The sequence below is a fragment of the Monodelphis domestica genome, chromosome 1 (genome assembly GCF_027887165.1).
Source record: "Monodelphis domestica isolate mMonDom1 chromosome 1, mMonDom1.pri, whole genome shotgun sequence".
Classification (NCBI taxonomy): domain Eukaryota; kingdom Metazoa; phylum Chordata; class Mammalia; order Didelphimorphia; family Didelphidae; genus Monodelphis; species Monodelphis domestica.
This window is the reverse complement of record NC_077227.1, coordinates 374,285,598-374,309,665: the sequence shown is the minus strand read 5'-3', so window position 1 is coordinate 374,309,665 and position 24,068 is coordinate 374,285,598. Positions and strand designations below refer to the sequence as shown.

The 24,068-nt window shown below is 37.9% G+C and overlaps 1 protein-coding gene across 3 annotated transcripts in view; it reads left to right on the top strand.

Annotated features, from left to right (window-relative positions):
* The window catches only part of SLIT3 (slit guidance ligand 3), an 821,799-nt gene that overhangs the window by 584,515 nt on the left and 213,216 nt on the right, over nucleotides 1-24,068 (top strand). For all 3 annotated transcript variants that reach the window (XM_001380272.4, XM_056811560.1, XM_007473987.3), the window contains one exon: nucleotides 10,768-10,839. In XM_001380272.4, the coding sequence (XP_001380309.1) occupies nucleotides 10,768-10,839 (72 nt within the window). The remainder of the gene's footprint in view (nucleotides 1-10,767; nucleotides 10,840-24,068) is intronic.

Sequence of the window (24,068 nt, the reverse complement as noted above, 5' to 3'; positions counted from 1 at the left end):
CTTCAAAATAACCCAGGGAGGTGTAATTATACCCATTTTACATTTGAGGAAGCTGAGTCAGATAGAGATTAAATGACTTGCCTAAGATCACGTAGCTAGTAAGTGAGGTTGTATATGAACCCCAGTCTTTTTTTTAACATTATTTTATTTGGTCATTTTCATACATTGTTCATTGGAAACAGATCATTTTCTTTTTCTTCCCCCCCAAAACCCCCCCCTTCCCTAGCTGACGCGCGATTCATCTGGGTATCACATGTGTCCTTGCTCTGAACCCATTTCCTTGTTGTTGGTATTTGCATTAGGGCGCTCATTTAGCATCTCTCCTGGATCATGTCCCCTCAACCTCTGTAGTCAGGCAGTTGCTTTTCCTCCATGTTTTTACTCCCTCAGTTCTCTGCTTGAGGATAGTTTTTTTTCCCCTCGTAGATTGCTGCAGATTGTTCAGGGACATTGTAAAGCCATTACTGGAGAAGTCCATTACGTTCGATTGTACCACAGTGTATCAGTCTCTGTGTACAATGTTCTTCTGGTTCTGCTTCTTTCTCTCTGCATCAATTCCTGTAGGTCCTTCCATTTCACATGGAATTCCTCCACTTTATTGTTCCTTTGAGCACAATAGTATTCCATCACCAACATATACCACAATTTGTTCAGCCATTCCCCAATTGAAGGGCATCCCCTCATATTCCAATTTTTGGCCACCACAAAGAGCGCAGCTATGAATATTCTTGCACGAGTCTTTTTCCTTATTATCTCTTTGGGGTACAAACCCAGCAGTGGGCAGACATGAACCCCAGTCTTCTTGACTCCAGGCCCAGTGCACTATAACACCTAACTTCCTCTAATTAGTAGATTAGATTAGAGAAAACATGTATTAAGTGCTTACATTATCCCAGGAGCTATGTTTATTTTAACATTTCCTCAACTCTCCATATATGACCAGACCATCTGTTCTAATGTTAGATAGCCTTGATGATATCATTTCAAATACCCAAATCATCACTGGTGATCTGTGGCTGCTTACTGCTCACATGTGTCTTCTCGTTTCCCTTTGGGTCATGAGCAATACTGAGTCTTCTGAAATTCCTAAGGCTTCTTCCAGCTTTAGCATTCTAGGATTCTTTGAAAGAAAGGACCTATTAAGAAAAGAAAATGATCTTTGTTTCCAATGAATAGTGTTTGGAAATGACCAAATAAAAATTTAAAAATTAAAAAAAAAAAGAAAGATGGGACCTATTAAACTCCCCTACATGACTGGTCTTTATCTACTTTGCAGAAAGATTGTGTTTTCTTGGCCAGGAATTTTCCAAGTTCCTTTAGTTTTCTTGTTGTAATCACTGTCCGTTGGTTAAACTTCTTTAAGAAATAATGTTCCTCAGAGTTTATGACTTGACTTTGATCCATTGCCCATTTGTCAGAATTAAGTTTGGTGAAACTGTTGATTTGGACTGAAGCCATTGCCATTGTATAAAGTGATTTCATTTCTGTTCTTCTAATTTAATGCTAATGTTTATCTTTGCTCTAACTTACTGACTACATGCAGGCAACTAATTCTGAAATGACTACTGCGTTACTAACCAAATATTTCCAAACAGTTAAGGTAATCTCTTTCATTGCGCATGCTTGATTTTGTGAGTTTGTTAGATGTCCACCTTGGCTAGGGCATTTCAGATTCCTTTGTAGAGAAAATGGTAATGATCTATAGCAGAGAAACTTTTGAGTAATCTATAATTCTTTGGTCTCTTTCTTCATCTCCAGTCGTATTTTCCAACATTTCCCATAATTTCTACCAATAATATCCACCTTTTACGTGCCGTTGCATATACAGAGATGACTTTCAGTTTTAGAAATGTTGTGGCATAGTAGAAAAACCACTGAGCCCATCATCACAAAACCTGAGTTTGAATCCTGATGGACTGTGCAATGTTAGATGAGTCATTTATAACTTCCATGAGCCTCAGTTTCTCATCTGTAAAAATGAGTGGTTTAGAATAGACAGTCTCTAAGGCACGTTCTGGATCTAGCTCTATGTAACTATAGTTTGGAAGGTCTTGCCATATTCTTAATTACATTTCTCTACTGCATTCTCAAAGAGTTGCATGGGCTAAAAACTAACAAATAAAAATTCCCTGTGGCCTCAAGAAATATTTGGGTGCAGTGAAGAGATCACTAAGTTGTGAGTAAAGAGTTCCATTGTCTAGTCCCAACTCTGTCACCAATTCAGCGGGTTATCTATGGGCCTTATTTGCCTTATCCATAAAATGAAAGAGTTGATCAAATTGCTTTCAGAATCCCTTCCAGTTCTAATAATTCTCTCATTTCTTTGGTAAGAGATCCATATGGAGTCTAAAGGGAAACTCAGATGTTATGGCACCTAGGGATCCTAGTGGGTACTGGACCTAGAATCAGGAAATCCAAGTTCAAATATTGTTTCACACTAGTCATATGACCCTGGGCAAGATCCTCAACTTCTATTAATTGTCATTTTTCAGTCATTTCCTCTTCATGACTCCATTTGGGTTTTTCTTTGCAAAGATACTGGAGTGGTTCACCATTTCCCTCTCCAACTCATTATACAGATGAGGAAAATAAGACAAACAGGGTGATGTGACAAGACACTCAAATCTGTTGTGAGGCTCAAATGAGATAATATATGCAAAGTTTTTTAACTCTCAAAGTGCTAAATAAGTTTTAGTTATAACGTTGTTATTATCATTATTATTATTGTATTCTCCTAAATCTCCTTAAGATCTAAATCCTGTAGTCTGATATCTTTGCAGTTGAAGCTCCATGTGTAAATTAGGCCAAGTACAGGGTAAAAAATTCATTCCCTATTTCAGAGGCTTCAAAGGATCATTTACTTATATGATTTAAATGATCAAAGAATCTTAGAGAGATCGTCATTTTTTAAGACGAGAATCCTGAAGCCCAGAGAAATTAAGTAGCTTGTCTGAGATCATACATCTCAGTAAGTAGCAAAGCTGAGACTGGAACCCAGTTGTTTTTTTTTACTCCAATTTAGAAGTAGAAGTGGTAGTGGTGGTTTTTTAAAAAATCATTAACCTTCTACAATAGGTGTACTGGTGTCACTTGTCAGAAAGAGAACATGAGGCTAGATGTTCTAACCCACAAATTGGTGCTTACACTTGTTTCTGCCTTGCCTTGCTGGGAGGAAATGTCTCTGTTGTTCTAGATTGTAATTGCCAGGCTTATTAACACAGACTAGGCTGGTTTATCTTCATAGTACCTAAAGAAGGAGAGGAAATTCCAGAGACTGTAAAAAATGAAACCCACTGTTGTTTGTGTAACTTGTTTGGGAGGGGAAAAAAAGTGATGCAAGAGATAACTTTTCATACCCACTAACAAAAGCACATTTCATCTTCCCGGTTTTTCACTCCCTCTCCCCTCATGTGACGATGTCATTGAGGAACAACCGATGGTTATCACTCAAGAGTGTAACTAGGGAAACCACAAAACCTGCCCCAATTGCTATGGAGACAGCCATTTATTTGTTCGGTCTCCGACTATTCATTACATCAGCAAAGCAGGAGACTCAAATATGGATATTTTCCTCTTTCCCCCCCTCCAAAAAAAAAAAGGGAAAGAATTTTTCAATCCCCCAAATTAGAAGAATAAAAACACATATTGAAACATTTGGTGCTTCCTTCAGATTTGTGTTAGCCTGTCTTGACATGTCACGAAAGCATCTGTATAGGGACATTTCCTTCTATCTTTACAAAAACAAAAAAGATGATAGAGTGGGTTTTCATTTTAAGCCACCTAGTTTTAGAGCCTGGATTCCTGGTTCATGAATAAACAGTTTTGTGGGGATACACTATGCTGGGAGAGGCAGACTAAGAAGAAATCTGTTATCAGCTAAGACGATTCCACCTTGGTTTTTTAAGTCCATCCTGAAATCAATTCCTAAGAACCAGGTTGCCACAAGAAATCCAAAAATACCCACTAGAATACTAAGGATAGACTCTCCAGACAGAGCCAGGGCCCGAATTCCATTGTTCAGTCTAGGGCATGTCAAGGTAAAAAGTTTCCTTCAGAAATAATCAGAGAGACTGGGATTACTATTTTCATCTGAACATTAAGGTTTGTTTCATTTTGTTGTCATTTTCAGAAGGTAGTAAAGATGAATTTCCAAGTTAGGCTCAGTCTTATTAGATACCTAAAATCAGGTTTCATTTATTTATTTTCTTTTAAAGATTTGGATGGTAACTGCTCCACTGGTTTGCAGTTTCTTCGCTTTTTTTTCTCTTGAAAAATTCATTTGCAAAACTCCTAACAGAGTAAACATGCAAGTGGAGTTATTGATATTTCCCACTGATGTGTAAAATGTTCCTTTATTCTCTGAGTCTTGATGTTCTTCTTGTTATTAATCTATCATCTGTGTTTGTATTATAGTAGTGCTTTCCTGCCTGAGTATTTGTTAGAGGAAATGTAGCTATTCTCCTGCTGAGAAGTTGCATATGTTGAAAAGCAATATGAAATATATTAAATAAAAGGTATTAAACCCGCCTAATGGCAAAGCATGCATAATGATGCTTGTTAAATAGATTCATGTTTAAATTTTTAACTAGGCTCCAGGCAGGGCATACAGATCATAGACCTTAATTAACCTAGGACTTTCTTCTTTGTAATGTTGATTCAGTTGGTTGAATTCTACAAAACCCTAATAAACACAATTATTCGAGTAGCTCGTATATGCGTGTGTTTGTACAATAAATGCCAGAGATCAGTAAAATGAATCATTATCCTAATTTTTTAAGATATGTGTTAACAAAGATTTTTTAAAAGTAAATAATTATGTCTATGATATTATAATATAAACATGTAATTATTAGCCGTGTGTAGACGTGGGTCTGTAACTAGAGACCCATTTCTATACATCTGTAAATATACATCTATAGATTTGCAGTTAAATTTTTAAAACTACAAATGCATCCATTTTATCTTTTGAGATTAATTTGTTCTTTTAATATACAATTATAGTATCCACTTATAGATGCAAAGTTAGTGGCATTTCATTAGATGCTTGCAGGAAGGGTTTGCCAAAGTATACTAGTACTCAGTTATATAAACTGTATATTTCCTTTGAACATTTATATTGTCTCATTTTGCTCGCTAAAATAATTTTGTTTGCTCTGACATTCACTAGACAAATACCTTTCATAATCTCATTCTTCCCCTTAAGAGAAAAAAAGCCTTATATTATAACAAGAAGCAACATATATGTCCAGCTTCCTAACTTTCTATTTGAAAGACACTTTTTATCTAAAAGCTTTAAAAAAATGATTCACTCTTTGTATCTGCTGCTTTATAAAATTTCACTTTCTAGTCTTGTTTCAGGGAAGCAGAGTCTCAACCTTTTTAGAGTCACAATGCCATAATATTGTTTTGAGAGCATGGTGATTTTTAAAATTTTTGCTGTACTCCACCTCCACAGAACACAGAAAATTAAGTGCTAGATGGTATATAAGAAATGTATCTATGTGTATATATTAATTAAAGCTAACTATAATCAATTTTGACTTTTGAAAAAATGTTTTGATTGATTTCAAGCATTGTTCTCTGGATATTACACGATCAGAGTACGCAAGCCCTGCCTTAAATTGATCATTGCCTAAGAGGCAAAAAAGACTTAGTCCTCATCATTAGGTATCATATACCTAACCTAGTAGTTGGCTCATAAAAGGATCATAACAAATTTTTTTATTTTATTTCCTTGCTTTATTTATTTGAAGGTGTGTTTTGACTTGAAAGTTAATTTTCTTTATACTTTAATGCAGAACAGTAGTTCTATCAAATTTGTAGATACAGGCTAACTAACAGAAATTGGTAGCCCACCCCAAAGAATTTCGAGGATAATCCATTTAGTGACTCAAGAAACACTGCAGTAATGCCAGCTACCTTAGTCAGCTACTGTCCCAGAGCGGGGAGTGCCTGCTAATTTGGTCCAGAGGACTCTTATAATACACAAAAGGAATAGCTCTTAAAGAGGGAAGGTATCCTTAAAAAATAGTCAAAGATCAGCTATTATTTTGAAAGATAAATAATTTAATCATTTATTCACTATTGAAAACAGACTAGATTTTCCACCTTTCATTCCGTTTTGATAATCTTTGGATGTTTAATTTTCAAAAAATAAATTCCCAAAGCTCTGGTGGAGAAAAGATGAAGAAAGGGGTGAAATATTACATGATAATTGGGGTGTATGAAAAGAAGAATAAAAACAAATTCTCTTCTTGGGACTAAATCCATCATCCCCTGAACCTTGAATTTTATTAGTTACTGTTATTTTCAGTTCCTGAATTTTTTTAAACTTTGTTTTGAAGTATCTATCCAAACTTGAATCTATTAAGAAATTTTGTGGTTCATTTTTATCATGAAAATGGAAATTTAGATCAAATATCCAAAGAGGTAATAGGATGGCATATTGTACTTACAAATGAGAGTTCATACAAAAATTCCATCTGTTTGTTGTTTTGAGAGAGTAATTTTACATTCTTACATCAGCTTTCGGACCTTTGCCTGATCTACTTTGGTGCTTTCCCAGAGCATCTGAGCAGCGGGGAAGCTATTCTTTCCTCAGGGTTCGTCTGCTACCTTTTCCCACTTCTTAATAGCAAATTCCAGTTGCAGAAATCTGTGATCCCAGGAGCTTCCAAGGAAATCAAAGCAGGTAATTTAATCAGACAAATTCCAGGACTGCCCCATCCACCTTGGCAGAAGAGCTCTGAGTTAATGTGAGAAGTTAAAATCCAATGCTCTTTACCAAGCTGGAGAAAAAAATGGACTGCATGATTTTAGTCTCAACTAAGGATATTTTATATTTAACTTCTGGCATTCCTCTTCCTCAGTCCATAACAGTCAGAAGTCTCCCTCCGAATCTCCTTCCCAAAGCCCTCAGGATGAGACTTTCTTTCTAGGACTGAAGGGGCTGAAATATCGTGGATCTGTCCTTCTACAAGTTATTGAATTGTCAGGCATGAATCCAGGTCTGACAGTTTCTAAGTCTGTGCTTTGATACTTCCAGAGATCTTTATTTCATACAAATATTTGGGAGGTTATTTCATTAGCATTGGAAAACTGACTTCTTGTTGCCTGAGGGAAAGTAGAAACAGTAGCCTTTAAGTATCCCAAGAATGGAACCCCCATGGACTGCAGAGTCTCTGGAATGAAATCTGTATTTAACTGAGAGGTGTGGGTCTGTTTTGTTTGCTTTAAAAGAGTGTCTTAGAATAAGTTCTTTCAAAGGTGTGAAATGGTCCTTTGAAAAGGGAACTTGTAATATCCATCAGCAAGCTCAAGTTAAGTTATTTCACAGAATCAGACCTCCAAGACAGATGCCATCATTCTGGCTCCCAATGTCTCATGTGTTTGTGTATTCTAATGACAAGAATATATTTTATTTCCAGGTATTCTGCTCCATCACAGTCAGAAAGGAGTCAGTCCTGTATTTATTTTGCTATCTGTAGCCCATGATAATGTGAATGATTTTTTAATTTATTTCTATAGATTTTTAAATGTTATCCTAGTACCATTTTGGAACCAAATCTTTATTTACTTTGTCTTTACTGTTGAAACTATCTCATTTACTAAAGTAATTACTGGAAATGGTCTTTGACTCTGAAAGATTTTGGAAAATGGAAACATCTGACTTAGGTTTAGTACTATGGAAGCAAGTTGGTAACAGTGATTAACTGAAAATTTCAGTTTTCATTTCGGTTTGTGGCTTTCCATAGATATAGTTAGAGACTGACATAATAAATAGAATGATGAGTGCAACTTTTGGACTAGCACATATACTAGTCTCTATAAAACTCTGCTGCTTTGGCCTTAGTGTACCTAGTGTTTTTATAATGAACAGATGACTATCTCTGTTAAATAAACAGGACTACATCCTCACACAGAGTGCAGAATGAAAATGAAGCCCATTCAAATATCCATACTTCAAATTCTGATAGTTTTCATATGTTTTTAAACAGCTATTACATAAAGCAAACCTAGACTATTATATTTATATGTCAAACCTAGTTCCTTTTACTTTTGGTTAAACAACTACCTGTCAACTGGGACTGTCAAGTAGGATTTTTAAAACATCAGATAATTGACATGATATATTAGACATTCTGATTTGCCTTAAGGTGGCCAGACTCTTTTTCTAATAAATGCTGCTTCTAAGATGCATGACACCTTTTAAGGATATGAAATACTATGGGAAGTTGAATGCCAGAGTGTAGCAGGATCTAGGTAGCCTGTCATTGTCTCTTCTTTCCTCTAGCATTTTGTTCTCCTTTTACACCCATTTCCCCATTGCCATTTTTCTTTAATTCAATTTCTTTCTCGGAATTCTGTCTTTATAATGTTCGATGCTTCCCATTTCAAGTTCCCTGATATTTTTTGTCTGATATTCTTGGAAAGTCAACCTAAAGTGGTCTGGAAATCTAGCCGATTAATAATACACAACCAACACAGACCCCTTTGATCCGTCGGCAAAAACTGAGGACCTAGAGCTTACTGATCTCTGGCCACTGTCCTGGAATTTCCAATCTGATTTCTTAAATGCCATGCTGCTTAAGCAGGACTATGGGATTTTGCCTAATTCAGCAGGTTCTACAAACAGCTTCTTGGAGTTGTAAGTCGATTGCATTGTATTTCTTCTGGTAAGGTTTGGTGGCCTTGTCTTGGACTTGGGGGTAGTGTGGTTGGGAAGTGAGGAGATCGGGACTAAGGTTAATGAATAAACTCTTGAAATGTTGATAAAACTGCAAGAATGGAAATTATAAGAGCCTGCTTATATGAGACCCCTGAGGGGAATGAGAACTCTAGCATCAACTAGTATTGATTTATAAACCCTTGAAATGCTGATAAACCTGGTAAAAGGGAGGTTACACTAAGTATCTTATATGGGACATCAGGGGGAACAGAGAACCCCTCCTCCCCCTGCCACTTGCAGAATAGCCATAAGTTATGTCACACTAGTGTGTAGTGTGAAGAACCGCTTCAAGGAAGATGGGGCACACCTGGCCCAGAAAAGGTCTCCTGCGGGGATAGATTCCCAGAAGAAGCTTGAAATTATCACTACACACTAAGTTCACACACTCAAAGAGTACTTTTGCCTACTGAGATGCTAACTTCCTATTTTGTTTTTAAAAAATTAAGATGCCTAAATCTTGTTTATGAGCTTTTACTAAAATGAGACCATTTCCTACAATACCGTGGCAGAATCTTTTCATACTATATCTCTTTTAGATATGTAATTGGGTGTGTTTTATACACATACATAAATACACACACTACACTTACTTTATATATTATACAACAATGTTTTCATTGTGACCGCATCATTTAATTCTTCTGAGAAATTTGGGAAGATTTCATAAACATTATCTAATATATCCTTACTCTATTCTTTAAGGAAGATCAGATTGTCTCTGTAAAGAATAGTGCACCATACAAATCACGATTAAGTATGATAGGGACTCCCTGGGTAGAGAGACCTTTTTCCTGATATTTTTTTAAAAAGGTTTATTTTTAAGTTTTCTGGTATGGTTATTCTTCTTATAGTCAGTCACTGGAAAGAGTGTTGTGGAATCTACCAGTCTAAAGTTACAGAAAAAATCTGTCAATTGAGAATTCAGCATTTTTTCTCCTTTCAAAATCATATCATTTGTGTATATATATATATTTTTAATTTCCAGGCATCCTACATATGTCTAAATATGCATACATATACACATGCTCTACATTTTATTTTTTAAAATGTTATTTGCCAAAAGATTCCACAAATATCTAATCCCAACTAAAATTATATAGATCACACTGAAAATGCACACTGATGAAAACACCTCCTAAGATATAAGTAAAACACTCTCCGTGTAGCAGATGGGGGGCTGCTGGAAGAGGAAGAAAGGGGGTACCAAAGAGGTACATTTAATTCTCCCCAATTTTAAATGAAGTGGTCCATCTTTCTGGAAGTCAGTAACTATAATGCTACACACACCCCCACCCCAGTGCCTCTATCAATGGATTTCTTTAATGCTGATGATGGTTGGTGCAGTTTGTGGGAATCTGTATTTAGTCAGAAATGTTTCAATAGAATGACCTACCAGATGGGACCAGTAACAATGCAGAGAGGCATCGAACCACCACAGACATTTGGTGCTTAGAATAATAAAAAGACTATAAAATTAGATTAGTTGAGTCTAATTTGGAATTGGTATATTCCCCATGCACCCTTGCAGCTCTTGGGCAGATAAAGCCCTGAGATTTAGCACTGTGTCAGGACAGAGGACTGCAACTTCCAGTAAAAGGGAAAAGAGAGAGAGGGAGAGAGCGAGAGAAAAGAGGCATTCTGGGAGGTCGCAGAGGGCAGAGCAGTGACCTCCAATGATTTACAGGCCTTTAGCTTAATGAAATTGTTTCAGTGACATGACGGTAAGAGCTCGTAATGGATTGGATGCCCTAATGTAATGAAATTACTCCCTTCTGCCTTAAAAAAAAATGCGCAATTAATATTTACTGAGACCTGACAGCCTTTGGTGAGCTCGTCTGTGCAGTTCTTTCAGACAGTCAGTGTGGAGAGACAGAGCAGCGTGGCAGGCACTGAGCAAACCTCCTCTCTGGTGCCGAGCACAGACTGCAAAGGGGTAGAGGGACACTCCAGTGGCCAGGGGATGCCGGGCCCCTGTGCTTCGAGGCAGCCCCCAGTTCTTCCCTACTCAGCCTTCATGCTCTCCCCTTCATTTTCTGCAGGCAACTGGACAACAACCAGATCAGCTGCATCGAAGATGGAGCCTTCAGAGCCCTGCGTGATTTGGAGATCCTGTGAGTTGATTTTGTGATTTGTTCTTCCTATGTGTATGTGCGTGTGCGTGAATGTATTTGTGTGTGTGTGTGTACATTTCTGTGTCCCCTGCTGCAATGCTACTAAAATTGGAAAGGGGTAGAGCCCTCTGGGTTGTCTTGGTCAAAGAGTTGCAGGCAGCAAAGTGTGATTTCTCACCTCCCACAAACTGGGGTTCCTCCTAATTAAGTCACAATAGAGCCGCTGCTCCCAGGGAGCTCTGAAAATGCCATATTTGTTGCTGGGTGAAACAGATGGACTGTGGCTGGGCAAGAACCTTACACGGTATACAGCGAGAGAGCCTTTGAGAGTGTATATGAACAGAAAGATGGTAACAGGTTTGGTGGGGGGAAGGTTGGAAAGAAGGACCAGTTAAAATAACCCCAAGTCTGAAAAGGACCACTGGGCAGAGGGCAGGTGCTAATCTCCAAAGAGATCTTGTTGCAGGGCAGAGACAAAAAAAAAAGTCCCGTTGTTGCCATGATCTCCTCTGTAATTTAAATCTTAACTTTATATACTGACCCTAAAGGACCACAGAAAACAAAGGCTGTAGGAGGTCCCCACTGTGATCACCACCCACAATCCCCACCCAGTTTGCCTGGGGAAAAAGCATTGCTGATGAAAGTGGTCTAGAGCTGGTCACATAAAGTTTCCAACTAGCAGAAATAGAGCATCCTGATTACCACCAGTGGGGAAAGTCCTCTGTGCCCCACAGTCTGGCAGTTCCCTCCACTAGCTGGTGCCATTGGGTGAATGTAAAATTTTGATGGTAGATACAGAAAACTACACTTCTCATGATTTGGAAATATAGAAAAAGGTACTATGTGGGTAAAAAACAATGTACTTGTTATTAGCCAGCTACGTGACCTTAGGCAAGTCACTTCATCTCTGTCTCAGTTTCCCAATCCATGAAATGAGAAGGTTGAGCTAAAAGATTCCCTAAGTTCCCTTCCACATCTAGTAACCTGTGATTCTGAATTATTCTGATGGTATCATTTCACCCAGGAGAGAAGGGTGTATTAGAAATTTATTTTATCCTTTCCTTAAAATGAATGATTCAGAAACTGAAGAATATGTATCTCTGACTCCCAGATGAAGGAATGAATGAATGCATGAAGAAGTCACCTTTGTACTTGAGGGAAGAAAGAGAAAGAGAAAATCCCCACTCTGCTCACACACCCAACCCAAACCCTGCCCTGCAGACAGAGATGAGTTGAAAAAGGCCCAGACACATTATTAGTAAGGGAGATGGTTCAGGGAAGGATCATGGGAAAGAAAGGGAGTTATGGATGCTGTGAGACTTTTGAAATTTGATGAGAGAGGCAAAGTAGCAGAATGAAAAGATCACTGGACTTGGTGATAGATGATTTAGTTTTGAGTCCAGGTTCTAATACTTTCCAGTTATATGACTGTGGGCAAGCCACAATCTCTCTAAGCCTCAGTTCCCAGACCTGTAAAGTGGTGATAATAATAATCTCACTATTTGACTCAAAGGACTGGTGTGGGGGTAATGCTTTGTAAACCTTAAATTGTTATATTAATGAGTGAAGCAAGGGTGTGACACCCTGCATCCCTAGGCAGTCCTGCTCAGCACTAAGAAAAACAAGAAATCCACTCTTCTTAACCAAATTCATCTACTGGGGTAGGCAGCATATTAGCAAGAGAGCTCTACAACCCCTGTGTGTCTACAATCTACAAATTGGGGCTCCCCTTATGAATAGTATTTGGGAAAAGGGTAAGGAGGCTCCTAACTTTTTGTTTCATTATTTAAAAAGACATGAATATTCCTTGTAAAAAATCTGAAAAAAAAAAAAGTTGTTACTGACTTCCATAAAGTAAATGTGATTTTTCACCCTACATCTAGGTTACTGTCCATGACCAGGGATAGTAGAAGCTGTCCTTACTCAAGCATAGTCCATCTAAACCCTCTTCTCCCTAAATTTATAGGGATAAAGGAAATACATGGTATTTCTACCCAAATTCATGAGTTCCTCCTAAATTAAAACACAAAGACCTACAATGGTAAAGACATAGTTGCCAGAAACCAGGATCAGGTTTTATGATCTCAATCCCAAACTAGCTCAGATTGATAGCTTTGTTTTTGACTTGTTCATCTGGCCTTGCATAGTTTAGTACTTAAGATTAATCACAATCACTGATTCTATGAGTTTTATATGTCTAGCATAGGTACATAGCTCTGAAATAATCCATCTCAGCATTGAGAGATTCCAAAATTGGTTAGCAGTAACTATTTCATGAACCCTCTCCTGTTGGAGAATTACCCTCCACCCTTCCCGCCTGACCCACTCATCCCTCAAACCTCAGAAAGTGTTATTTTCATTTCTATATCAACATCTGATTGGTAATAGTAACAGGTAGTCTTTAGCAGTGCTTTGGGGTTGCAAAGCGCTTTGCATAGATTATCTCACTTGATAAACGCCATTTCTAATATTAAATTGGACACTGAAAAATGTTGGAAGTTAATTAAGTGGGTTTTAGGCACACTTGGGGGGGGGTGTTCCAGAGAGAATTCCAGAACTCTTCCCATGCTTACAAAAGACAGTGTGTTAATACACCATGTGAAGTAACCAAAGCCTTTGACTTTAGCGAGGTGGCCCAACCAGTTCCTTCATGTGACCCTAGAAAACAGATCTAGGACCAAGGAGAGTCAAGTTTTAGCTCAATAGAAGGAAGGACGTAACACCTAGAGCCATCCAAAATTGGAATTGGCTTTATTGGTAGGAACAGAATTTCCTGAAATAGGTAGTCTTCAAAGCAAGGTATTGGGTTGGTGGTGGTGTAGATAGGATTGCCACTTTGAGTGGGAATTAGCTTCACTTAATTTCTGTAGTGTCCCTCACAACTCTAATTCTGTGAGTCTGTACTTTGTACATTCTAATGCTGTCAGCAGAAAGCAGAAAACTGGGGAGACCTATGGTAATCTCAGGGAACACTATCTTCTAATTGACTTGGGAGGAAGTTGTGGATTGGAAGCACCTGTAGAAATACATCAAGTGGGATAACCCAATGACCCCATTTACCTTGGAAAGAGAAGAGGTGTATTCACCTTCCAAGAAAATAATGATTTAGGCTTTCTGCTTCAGCTTTTGCCACTGAAGCAGGGCTGATGTGGCCAATTGCATTGTCTCAAAAAAGAGATAAGCGCTAGATGAAAGGACAGCTTTTAGAGACCAGTTTGTAGGGGTGAACCACAATTGTCAGACACTGATGCCATTTTAAAAGCCTTTTGCGTATCGCATGCTTGTTTCCAACACGTTATCTAATGCTACTTTTAATAATAACCACAGTTCACATTTCTGTAGTACTTAAAGTTTCTAGAGACCGCAACTCTGTACACCAGTGCAAGTATCATTATACCCATTTTGATGATCAGAAGGGGTAAGTAACTTCCCCAAGATCACACAAGAAAACTTAAGAGCATATGCATGACAAGTAGTCATCCTGCCTAAGGAGGGGTGGAGTATGGGAGTGTTTGATATACCAAGAGATTCCCTCCTTCACTTTCTATTTAGCAGGGCTGGTATTTACCTTGGGATCATTTATCTATCCCTCCATGAAATGCAATGAATAAGAAGACTTTCAGTGTCATCCCATTCTGCCACAGTCGGATAACAACATTCCATCTGCATGCTAAATTATTTACATTATTACACCTCACTCAAAAGACATGTATGTGCAAAATGGAATATCAAGCAGAGAGTTTTTTTTTGGGGGGGGGGGGATGCGGTTTGTAAATTAAATTCTATTTTCCCATTTACTTACACCATAACTGATTGATCTTTAATTTGTGGTTGAACCTAATAGCTTAGCATTAACTTTTTCTGCCCCTTCTAGACACTGTTAGATACTTAAATAGTCAGTAAGCAAACATGTAAATGGTATTAGATGATTCTTCCATGTAAAGAGATCTTTATATGAAGCAGATGATACCTTTTTAACACAAATCTCTGCTCCCTAATCCATCTGTTCTTTTACTATGGATTTGAATGGTTTGAGCTTTTGTTTGTTCTGGAAAGGTGGGCATACCTGTACTAAGTTCAGAAAGTCCAAGAAGTAGGTGTGCCCCTTTGCATATGATAAATCCTCCATCAAAGAGGTTTTTTTTTTTTTTATTCACACATCCCTTCCCCATGTTCCTTGTTATAGGTGAGGTCATTCGTCAATTTCTTAGGTGTGTATTCCCCATTGGTTCCTTATATTCTCAGCCAGCCAGGGCAAGAGAACCTCAGGACATCAAGGTAGAACTAGGAGATTCCGATAGCTTGCCTGTATCATGTGTCTTTAAAACTTAGCAGGAAGTAGGGGTACAGTGCGGTGTATGGTGTTGGACTTGGAGTCAGGAAGACCTTCATTTTAATCCCATTTCAGACACTTAATGGAGTCACCTAATCTGGCTTCAGTTTCCTCATCGATAAAATAAGAGGGTTGGATTTGATGACATAAGCTATCTTCCAACTCAAAATCTATAATCCTTATCAATTTTTTAGAAATTTTCAGAAATTTTTAGAAAACAAAATATCAGGGTTAGTGGGGCGGTGGCCAGGTTGGTGGTGGAGAACAAATTTATGCTACTCATCTGGTGTTACTGCTTAGCATTGTGAAGATGGGCTAACAAAGGCATTGGATTACCATAGAAATTTTTTTAAAAATATATATCATCTTCCTCTGGTTGATCAGATCTTGACTAATCGCCATGCTTAGCCAAATCATATAAAGGTTAAAATAGGTCTGTATAGTTCTCACATGCCCCAAGTTGAACATGACTCTTTTCTTCATCTGTATCACCTAGATGATGTAAATATTCCTTTACTTTTCCAAATACTGGGCTGCTAGGGGGGAACATTTGATAAATGGATTGAAGGGTGGGGCAAGAGGGGTGGAGTTGAAGTCCATAATCTTTGTAAACTTTTCCAGAAAAAAATTCACACAACTATACATAGGAACTTTGGAGGGGGGAGGGAAGGGACAGAATTAACTTTATGATTGAGAAAAAATATGTTCTAGTTTTCAATACTGTTTCATCTTGAAATACTTTAAGGTTTTTTATCACCAGGCTCCTTAATAAAAGAAATTTCTACGTGCCACATTCTTCTGGAGTTCCAAAGGCATATGAAGAGCTGGGTGGTGGCTTGGAGACTGTGGCTCCCCCAGATAGTCGGGACTAGGGATAGGCAAGGTAGGAAATTGCCCAAAGCATAACATACATTGGAATACAACAAGAGACACATTTAATATGACTTTTTTTAGATAAATATGCATATTTTTAATGCCAGTAAATTCTGGTCTCCCATTTTTTTAATTTGCTTTTTAGTCTCATTTATTTTGTCAGAAAAATCACATATGTAAAAAATGTAATTTTTCCAATTCAGTGGGCCATAGCTTTAAGCCATGCCTGAGACATGCAAACACCCTGTCCTGGCTAGGGCTCTGGATTTTTAAACTGAGTGGATCACTGACCCAGGAATCCAACAGGATCCTATTTTCACTTTGTCTTATGGGCCAATCTCCTCAAGAAGTGAACCATTCCATGAATCCCCTTTGATTTTGAAGGCAATTTCACTTTTAGTTTGATCCAGCAGAGATTAAGAAGTACTGCGTGAATTAGACTCACAGCTGATTTTTTTAAAAATCACAATGGGTTTACTTACTTAAACTCTCCTATTGCCATCTCTTTGGCATCATCTTCATTTTGATTATTATTGATAATTTCTTTTTCTTTTTAGATCTGGGTCTTTGGCTTCATCAGTTTGTGGAGTTCCTAGTAAGGCAGCTGATGCAGATCAACAATTTCATCAGCTTATCTATAAATTTTAGTCTTAGAAAGTTGCCAAGGACAGAGAGAGCTGAAGTAGGTGGTCACTGTATAGTTGGGAAAATCTTGAACCTTTAAACTACGTTCCCCAGAATTCCTTTCATCTCCCAGCACCCTTTTTCCTGCACCTCCACTTACAAGTTCCGCAGCTCCTCCCTATCACTCTCTTCTCTCATAACTGGGCTGGGTTTACGTAGTTCTTTTACTTTAGTAATTATTAATAATATTAATAAAACTTTACAAAATAGAATACTTCATTTTTATATGTCAATTTTAATCTTTACATCACCTAGGTAGTATCATATTTGAACACAGATCTTCTTGATTCCAGAGCTGATCCTCCATCTCTCTACTTAGCCCAGGAATAGTAATATTAGACTGAGGGGCAAGGAGGTGACTCAGTGGATAAAGAGCAAAGCCTAGAGGGGAGAAATCCTGGGTTCAAATATGACCTCAGATATTTCCTAGCTATGTGATCCTAAGCAAGGCACTTAACCCCAATTGACTAGCCCTTACCGTGCTTCTGCCTTGTAACCTAGTATCAATTCTTAAGCAGAAGCTAAGGATTTAAAATTAAAATTAAAAATTAAAAATAATGGGTAATATGGTATAGGAAGTGTCAGAAGCAGGAAAGGATCCTCTACCTTTCTGATCCCAACCCCATCATTCTCTACTATAATGCCTCCCTCCTCACATCGTCCATACGTGCTCCATGATAAGACATGGATGCATGGGGCTACCAGCTAAGAAAGGTTCCCTTTGAGGAGAAACCTTCAGCTATTTAGTGCTCTGGTAGAAACGATCCAGTCAGTCTTGTCCAGTAAGACCAAATAGTAAATAAGAAACACCACGTGAACCCACAGTGTGATGGGTCGGCCAAGAAGGCCAATAGGAGGAGCATCCAGGACCGTAGCGGTGCTAGTCTCACTGCACTCAGCCTCCTCAGACCACACCTGTAGTGTTAAGAGCCAGAATTAATAATAACTAACATTTAGATAGCGCTTTAAGGTTTGCAAAGCACTTGACAAATATTATCTCATTTGATCCTCATGACAACCCTGGTAGATAGGTGATATTATTCAGCCCATTTTACACAGGAGGAAACTGAGGCAGACAGTTTAAGCAGCTTGCCCAGAAAATGTGATTTAAGCTCAAGTCTTCCCCATGCCTGATCTAGCATTCTCTCTACTAGGTCACTTACTAGAAGAAGAAAAGATTTAGAGGGAGTACGGGATAGTTGTTATCAAGTATTTGAAGTGGTATCCCACAGACGAGGAATGGAACTTGTCTTGCATTGAAGAACTAGGCAAAAAGGCAAATTTCAGTTTGATATAAAGGATAACTTCCTAGCAGTTAGACCTATGCAAAAATGAGGTGGGCTGCCTCATGAAATAATTGTTTCCCTTTCAAGGGAATTTTTCAAAGAATAAAGGAGTACTGGATATAGGGTGGATTCAATAGAAAGGAAGGAACAAAAAAAAACATTTATTAAATGCCAACAATAGGCCAGACCCTGTGCTGATCACTTTGCAAATATTATTGCATTTTATCCTCACAGCAACCTAGGAAGTAGGAGCTATTATTATCATCCTTGTTTTCTATTTGTGGAAACTGCGACAGATAGAGGTTAAGTGATCCACCTGGAGTCACGCACAGCAAGGGAGCATTGGAGGCTAGGTTTGAATTCATGTTTTCCTAGCTCCAGTTCTAGCTAGTGTACCACCTGTCTGCTTCTCATATAGCATCTGAGTTCCCCAATCTGAACACCAAGATGCTTTGATTCTAGTTTAGGGATTTCTAAACTGTGGGGTGCCATTTGTTTTCCAAATCACAGAAGTGGACTTGGATACCAAAAGGCAAAAGGAAAAAGAAGTCATGAGAATTTCTAATAAACCACCATATGACTGAATTGGTACCAATGGTTCCATCACAGAAAGATAAGGATTCATTTCAGTCTGTTATTTTCTAGTAGCTGGGCCAAAACCTTACCAATAATAGCCTTATCTGTTGTTGTGCATAGGGAGCCAGATATTAGAAGCATTAACTTCAAATTGCAGTGATCATTGAAAGTTCAGAGTTTGAAACCAGATGTATCTAGAAATAAACACTTGTTGAATTGAATGGTGTTGACGAATTGAATTCCTGGAAAAGGTAGGATTTTGAAGCAGAATTTTGAAGGAAGGATATAACTTGGTAGAGAATAATGAATATTTTTACATTTATTTCTTAACTATGGTCTTGGGAGAATTTTGATTCTTATCCAGAAAGATGTTTCTAGCACTCTATATTGAAAATAATAATAATAGTAATAATAATATTTTCACTCATCCTACGGGAGTTAAACTTGAATCTCAATACTTTCATACAGTTACAGAAAAGCAATTCTTATATCTACCTGTATAGTATTTTACCAAAATTTAGCTATGAATGAGCAAAAGTTAGATGAAAGCTTATTATAGGACTTTCTAAAAGCCATTAAAAGAATGAGGGGCTCAGTGGATACAGCCAGGCCCAGAGATGGAAGGTCCTTGGTTCAAATCCGGCCTCAGACATTTCCTAATTGTGTTACCTTGGCCAAGTTACTTAACTCCCATTGCTTAGCCTTTACCATTCTTCTTCCTTAGAACCCATATGCAATATTGATTCTAAAATGGAAGGTAAAAGTTTAAAAAAAGAAAGAAAATGAGAAGAATTGAATTATAACAATGCTGCCATTTGTGTTCTGGTTATGAATTGCTAAGTATCTTACCTTATTTGAACTTTGTAAACCCTATGAGGTAAGTGCTTTATTTCCATTTTACAGATGAGGGAGGAAAAACTGAGCCAGATTAAGTGGCTTGCCTGAGGTATGCGCAGAGATTGGATTCTGAACTCGGGACATATGGCTCCGAGTCTAAATCACTATTTAGACTTATGATATATAGTCTTCCTGTTCTGCAATAAATGTTGTTCCTGATAGGAACTGAGAATGAAGTTGTACCCTAATTATTTTTAAATATTTTACTCTAGTTTTTTATTGAAACTCAGTCACTTTGCCTTCTTGGTAAGCTTTCTGTGCTTTGTATTTTTCTAGCCAAGTGGTGATTTCCTTAAAATGAACAAAATTGGAGATGTTGAGAATTGGTGTTTTCTATCTGAAAGGGAGCAGCCCCATTTCTACCTATTTACAGAATATCTGGGTAGGGCATCTCTATTAAATAGAAACATTCTTATTTATTTCAACTGTTTTTGGAGGCAGAGTGTTAGTCATGACATAACTTTGAATTTACAGGCTGCCACTGCTTAATGAAAGCCTAAAAATGCCATGAGAATGTGATTTCTTTCTCTATTTCGCTGAAAATTGTGATCAGTTCGGGCAATCAAGATTAAATTTCCAGGGCACAAGGTGCATTCTTAACTTCTATCCTGCTGCTGGAATACTTGAACACAAATGCATTTTTCCCACATGCATCTTTCTCCTTCTTGTTACATGAGCCCTTTGTTTCAGTTCATCCAGACTTCCCCTTTTATGTACTTGAAATAAAAGGCTTAATTTAGACTCAGAAACTAGCTTTTAACACAAAGAAAAAGGAGAGGAGCCTTGGAACCCAAATAATTTTCTTCCATTTTTAAAGAACAGCTGCTCAATCTTTTAAAAAATATATTATATATATGTCATGTAATGAGAAGGCTTGAGGAGCTCAACTTTCTGGTTAACTGAGAAAGAGGTAGAAATCTTATCTTCTTTGTTGTAAAAATCTTCCTTAACTATATTAGAACACATTCTTGCCATAGTGAGTAAACAGTAAAGAGGGTACATAACTGAATCTTTCTTTGGTGACTAAAAATCCCAAAGTGCCTCAGGCTTGTCATTCACTTTCAATTCTCAATTCTCACTGAACTGGCCTATAGATTTAAACAGATGTCAGAGCACTGGGCTCTGGGTTCTATGCTAGTGCTGAGTCTTTATCTGCCCATTTAAAAAAAACAAAATCCCTTATTTTCCCATAACTTGCTTCTTCCCCTTAAATTTTAATATCCTCAAAATATTCCAATCAATTAAAGATTTTGTCTAGATGGGTTCTTGACTGTGTGATTTTTCTTGACAAAAGTTCTGCCTGGATATATTCCGGCAGCAGTTTTGCATCATACACTGAATGGATAGGATCTAGGCCTGGGATTTCAATGGCATATGAAATTTCAAAGTTAGGAAACCTCATCTACTAACTCAGGTCAGAACCTTCCCTGCAACTTAAAGTCTTTAAAGTTGCCTTACAGCACTTTAAAAAGTTAAGCCATTTATCCAGGGGTACACAGCCAGTATGCTAGAAGTAGTACTGAATATATCCTTTTGGTTTCAATGTCAGCACTCTCTCCATTACACTACACCGACTTTCTTTATGACCTAAAATAGGATTCTTGACATTTTTTGTGTCATGAACCCCTTCACAGTCCGGCAAAATCTATGGACCCCTTATCAGGAAAAAAAAAGTTTTTAAATGCATAAAATCACAAAGGAATACAATTACACTGAAATAGTTATTAAAAAAAATTTAAGAGCTTGCAGACCCCATATCAAAAACCCTCCTTCAAAATAATAGGAAAGAGAAAGTATTTCAACATCCTAGATGAGCTTCTAGTGTTTTTCCAGAAGGGAAGTATGGAGGCAGGAGTGGCAGCAAGGAGTTTAGAGTTAGGGGACAGTCAAATGACAGCTAAGCCAATAGAGAGAGAAAATCATTGCAGAAACCAAGTTTCTAGAAGGTAAATAAGATAATCAGGTACCTCTCACCTTATGTGCAAGGTTATCACTGGACAGATGAATGGATTCTCCCTATTCTCCTGTTCCTCAGTTGTCTGGAGAAGCTTTGATGAATAGTATTATGAGAATGTCTAGTGGTTATTTTCCCCTTTCATCAGTCCCCATCTTGTTTTATGTCCTTCTACCCAAGAGAGCAATGTTCATGTCAAATGTAGAATGATGGGGGTGGGGGAGCATGCTGTTGTCCCATTTTCACTTTGAAAGCTCCAAATTGTCCAGTTACTATGGTAGTCAGGAAATTCTCTTGTTTAGGGGAAGCCTCTCTGAATGGCTCCCATGTCTAGAATAAACTACCTCTGCTTTAGATGGCCCCTTTCCTGCTTGGTACTCCTTTTCTGGAACCTTCCAAATATGGGATTTTTTATGCTATAATCATATGTCCTAGAAACTTCTGTGAGAGGAGCCTTCTAGCCAATCCCTGGCATCTGTCACCTCAGAAACAGTAAACTAATCAGATGCTCTTGAGCAAAACCCCATCCCCTCTCTATAAAACCTTTGGCCCTGATCTTGGTCTACTTTGCTGAGAAATTCTTACATGTGTACCATTGAAGGTGAGCCAGAAGGAGCTGGGCTTAACCTAAATATGACAAGTCCAGAGGGCAGTCTTTCCTAATATCTTCAACCCCCTTTCTCCTTCTGCTGTAGCACAAATATCACCCACTATCCCAGAGACCCCATGATTTCCCTCTTGGAGGGTCACTGACACCTAAATCATATACTTTTCCCTCTAGTGGCTGAGACCCAGACAGATCATTTTTTGGATTCCTTCACCCTTCTTGTCTCACCTCTACTCCTTCCTCCAAATTAGTTCTTATACTTTTCTTTATGTGGGTTAAAATATACCCTAATAAAGGTCTTTGCTTTTAGCATCAAGAACTGTTTTGCCTTTTTGCAAAATTTTGCCTCTGGGTCCCTAAAATTACAGAACTAGACTGAGGCATTTGCTTTGTTGAAAGTTTTTGGTATCCCAGAGCACATTTGGGAGAAAAGCTATGGTGCTATTCTATGGCATACAGCTTCCCAAGAATGTTGTAGAATGGATAGAAAAGCAGGCACTATATAAATGTTGTGATTGTCATGATCATTATTATTATTGATAGGGATGTGTCACAGTTTCTTAAGCTATGACAATTTGAGCAAAATTCTCAACTTTCTCTGGGCCTTAATTTCCCTAGTTGTGAAAAAGTGAGACTTGAAAATTGTCTTCCAAGATCTTTTCCAAAACATTCTTTGATTCTACATTATTCAATTTTGTTCCTTGTCTAGTAAGCAGTGAGAGGGACAGTATATTGAGTGTTTTTTTTTTTAATCTTTTCCTCAGATGACTAATTTAGGAGCCACAGAGTAAGTGTCCCTGTCTCCTAGATGACTAAAGGAATGAAGTGAGTGTTGCGCTTAACTGCAGAAAAGGGAAAAGGTTGGAGATGTGGATAGAGAGGGAAAGAAAAGTGAGGCACAGAGAGTGAAAGAGAAGACTGATACAGAGAGACAAACATACAGATAGTTTAGATAAGCCAAGATCCCTACCCTTAAGAAGGCTATAATCTAATAAGGAGATGCCTTGTTTCTCCAATGTAAAGCTAATAATAATCAGTAAATTTTGAGAAGTCATAATGAATTAGGATTTATGATGTCAAAGCAAAATCCTAACTAACAGTAATGGTGTTGAGGCCATATACCATGAGAGATCCCCTCAAATGAGATATTAAAGACAATTTGAGATGGAGAGACCTCGCTGTGAGACTTCCATCATCAGGAAACAAGTTCCCATAGGAGTAAAAAAATAAGACTGACACCCAGGGTCAGTATAGGACAGAATGAAGGTCAGGAAGGACTCACCTGGAGACCGGGTGCATAAGGAAGGAATATTACTATCTGATTGCTCCTTGTTTTTAGTTAAGCATTCTTACTAACTAGGTACTAGGTTCAGTTATTTCTGCTTGCCAAAGAAGTGCAAGTGTTATCATCACCCTAAATTTTAGAGCAAAGCTGGTTCAACCTGTCTTACTTACAGCTCTGAGCCATAGGCATAGACATAGACATAAACCATTTAATATTTGATTCACAAAATTAAACCTTGATCAAATTGCCTCTGGCTTCATTATAAAATCCATTAAATCTTCAGAAGCTCCTAACATAATTTTCTTTTCTTTTCTTGAGAAACAACTACCCTGTTTTGGTGATTTTTTCCTCTCTATTAATTTTTCCTGCTTGCTCTCTTAATTTTACAATGTGCCTTGCATCATGCAGGGAAGTGAACAGTACTTTGAGGGCAAAAACCACCCTCACAAAACAAAACAATCCCAAACTTCTTTGGTCAGTCAGTCAGCACACATTTATTAAGTGTTCACTCTGGTCCAGGCTCTGAGAATACAGGCAGAAATAGAAGGAAATTCTGCCCTAAGGATGCTTACATGCAAGCTTTGGGCACTTATGTCAGAGGAGTAAATGTTGATTCTTTATTCCATTACAAACTTACAAGATTTTCTAAAAATGAAGCAGCCAGCAAAATTTCCATCAGTTTCATGAGCCCATTCTCACAGTACAAACCCAGGGGAACATCCTACGCCTTTAAT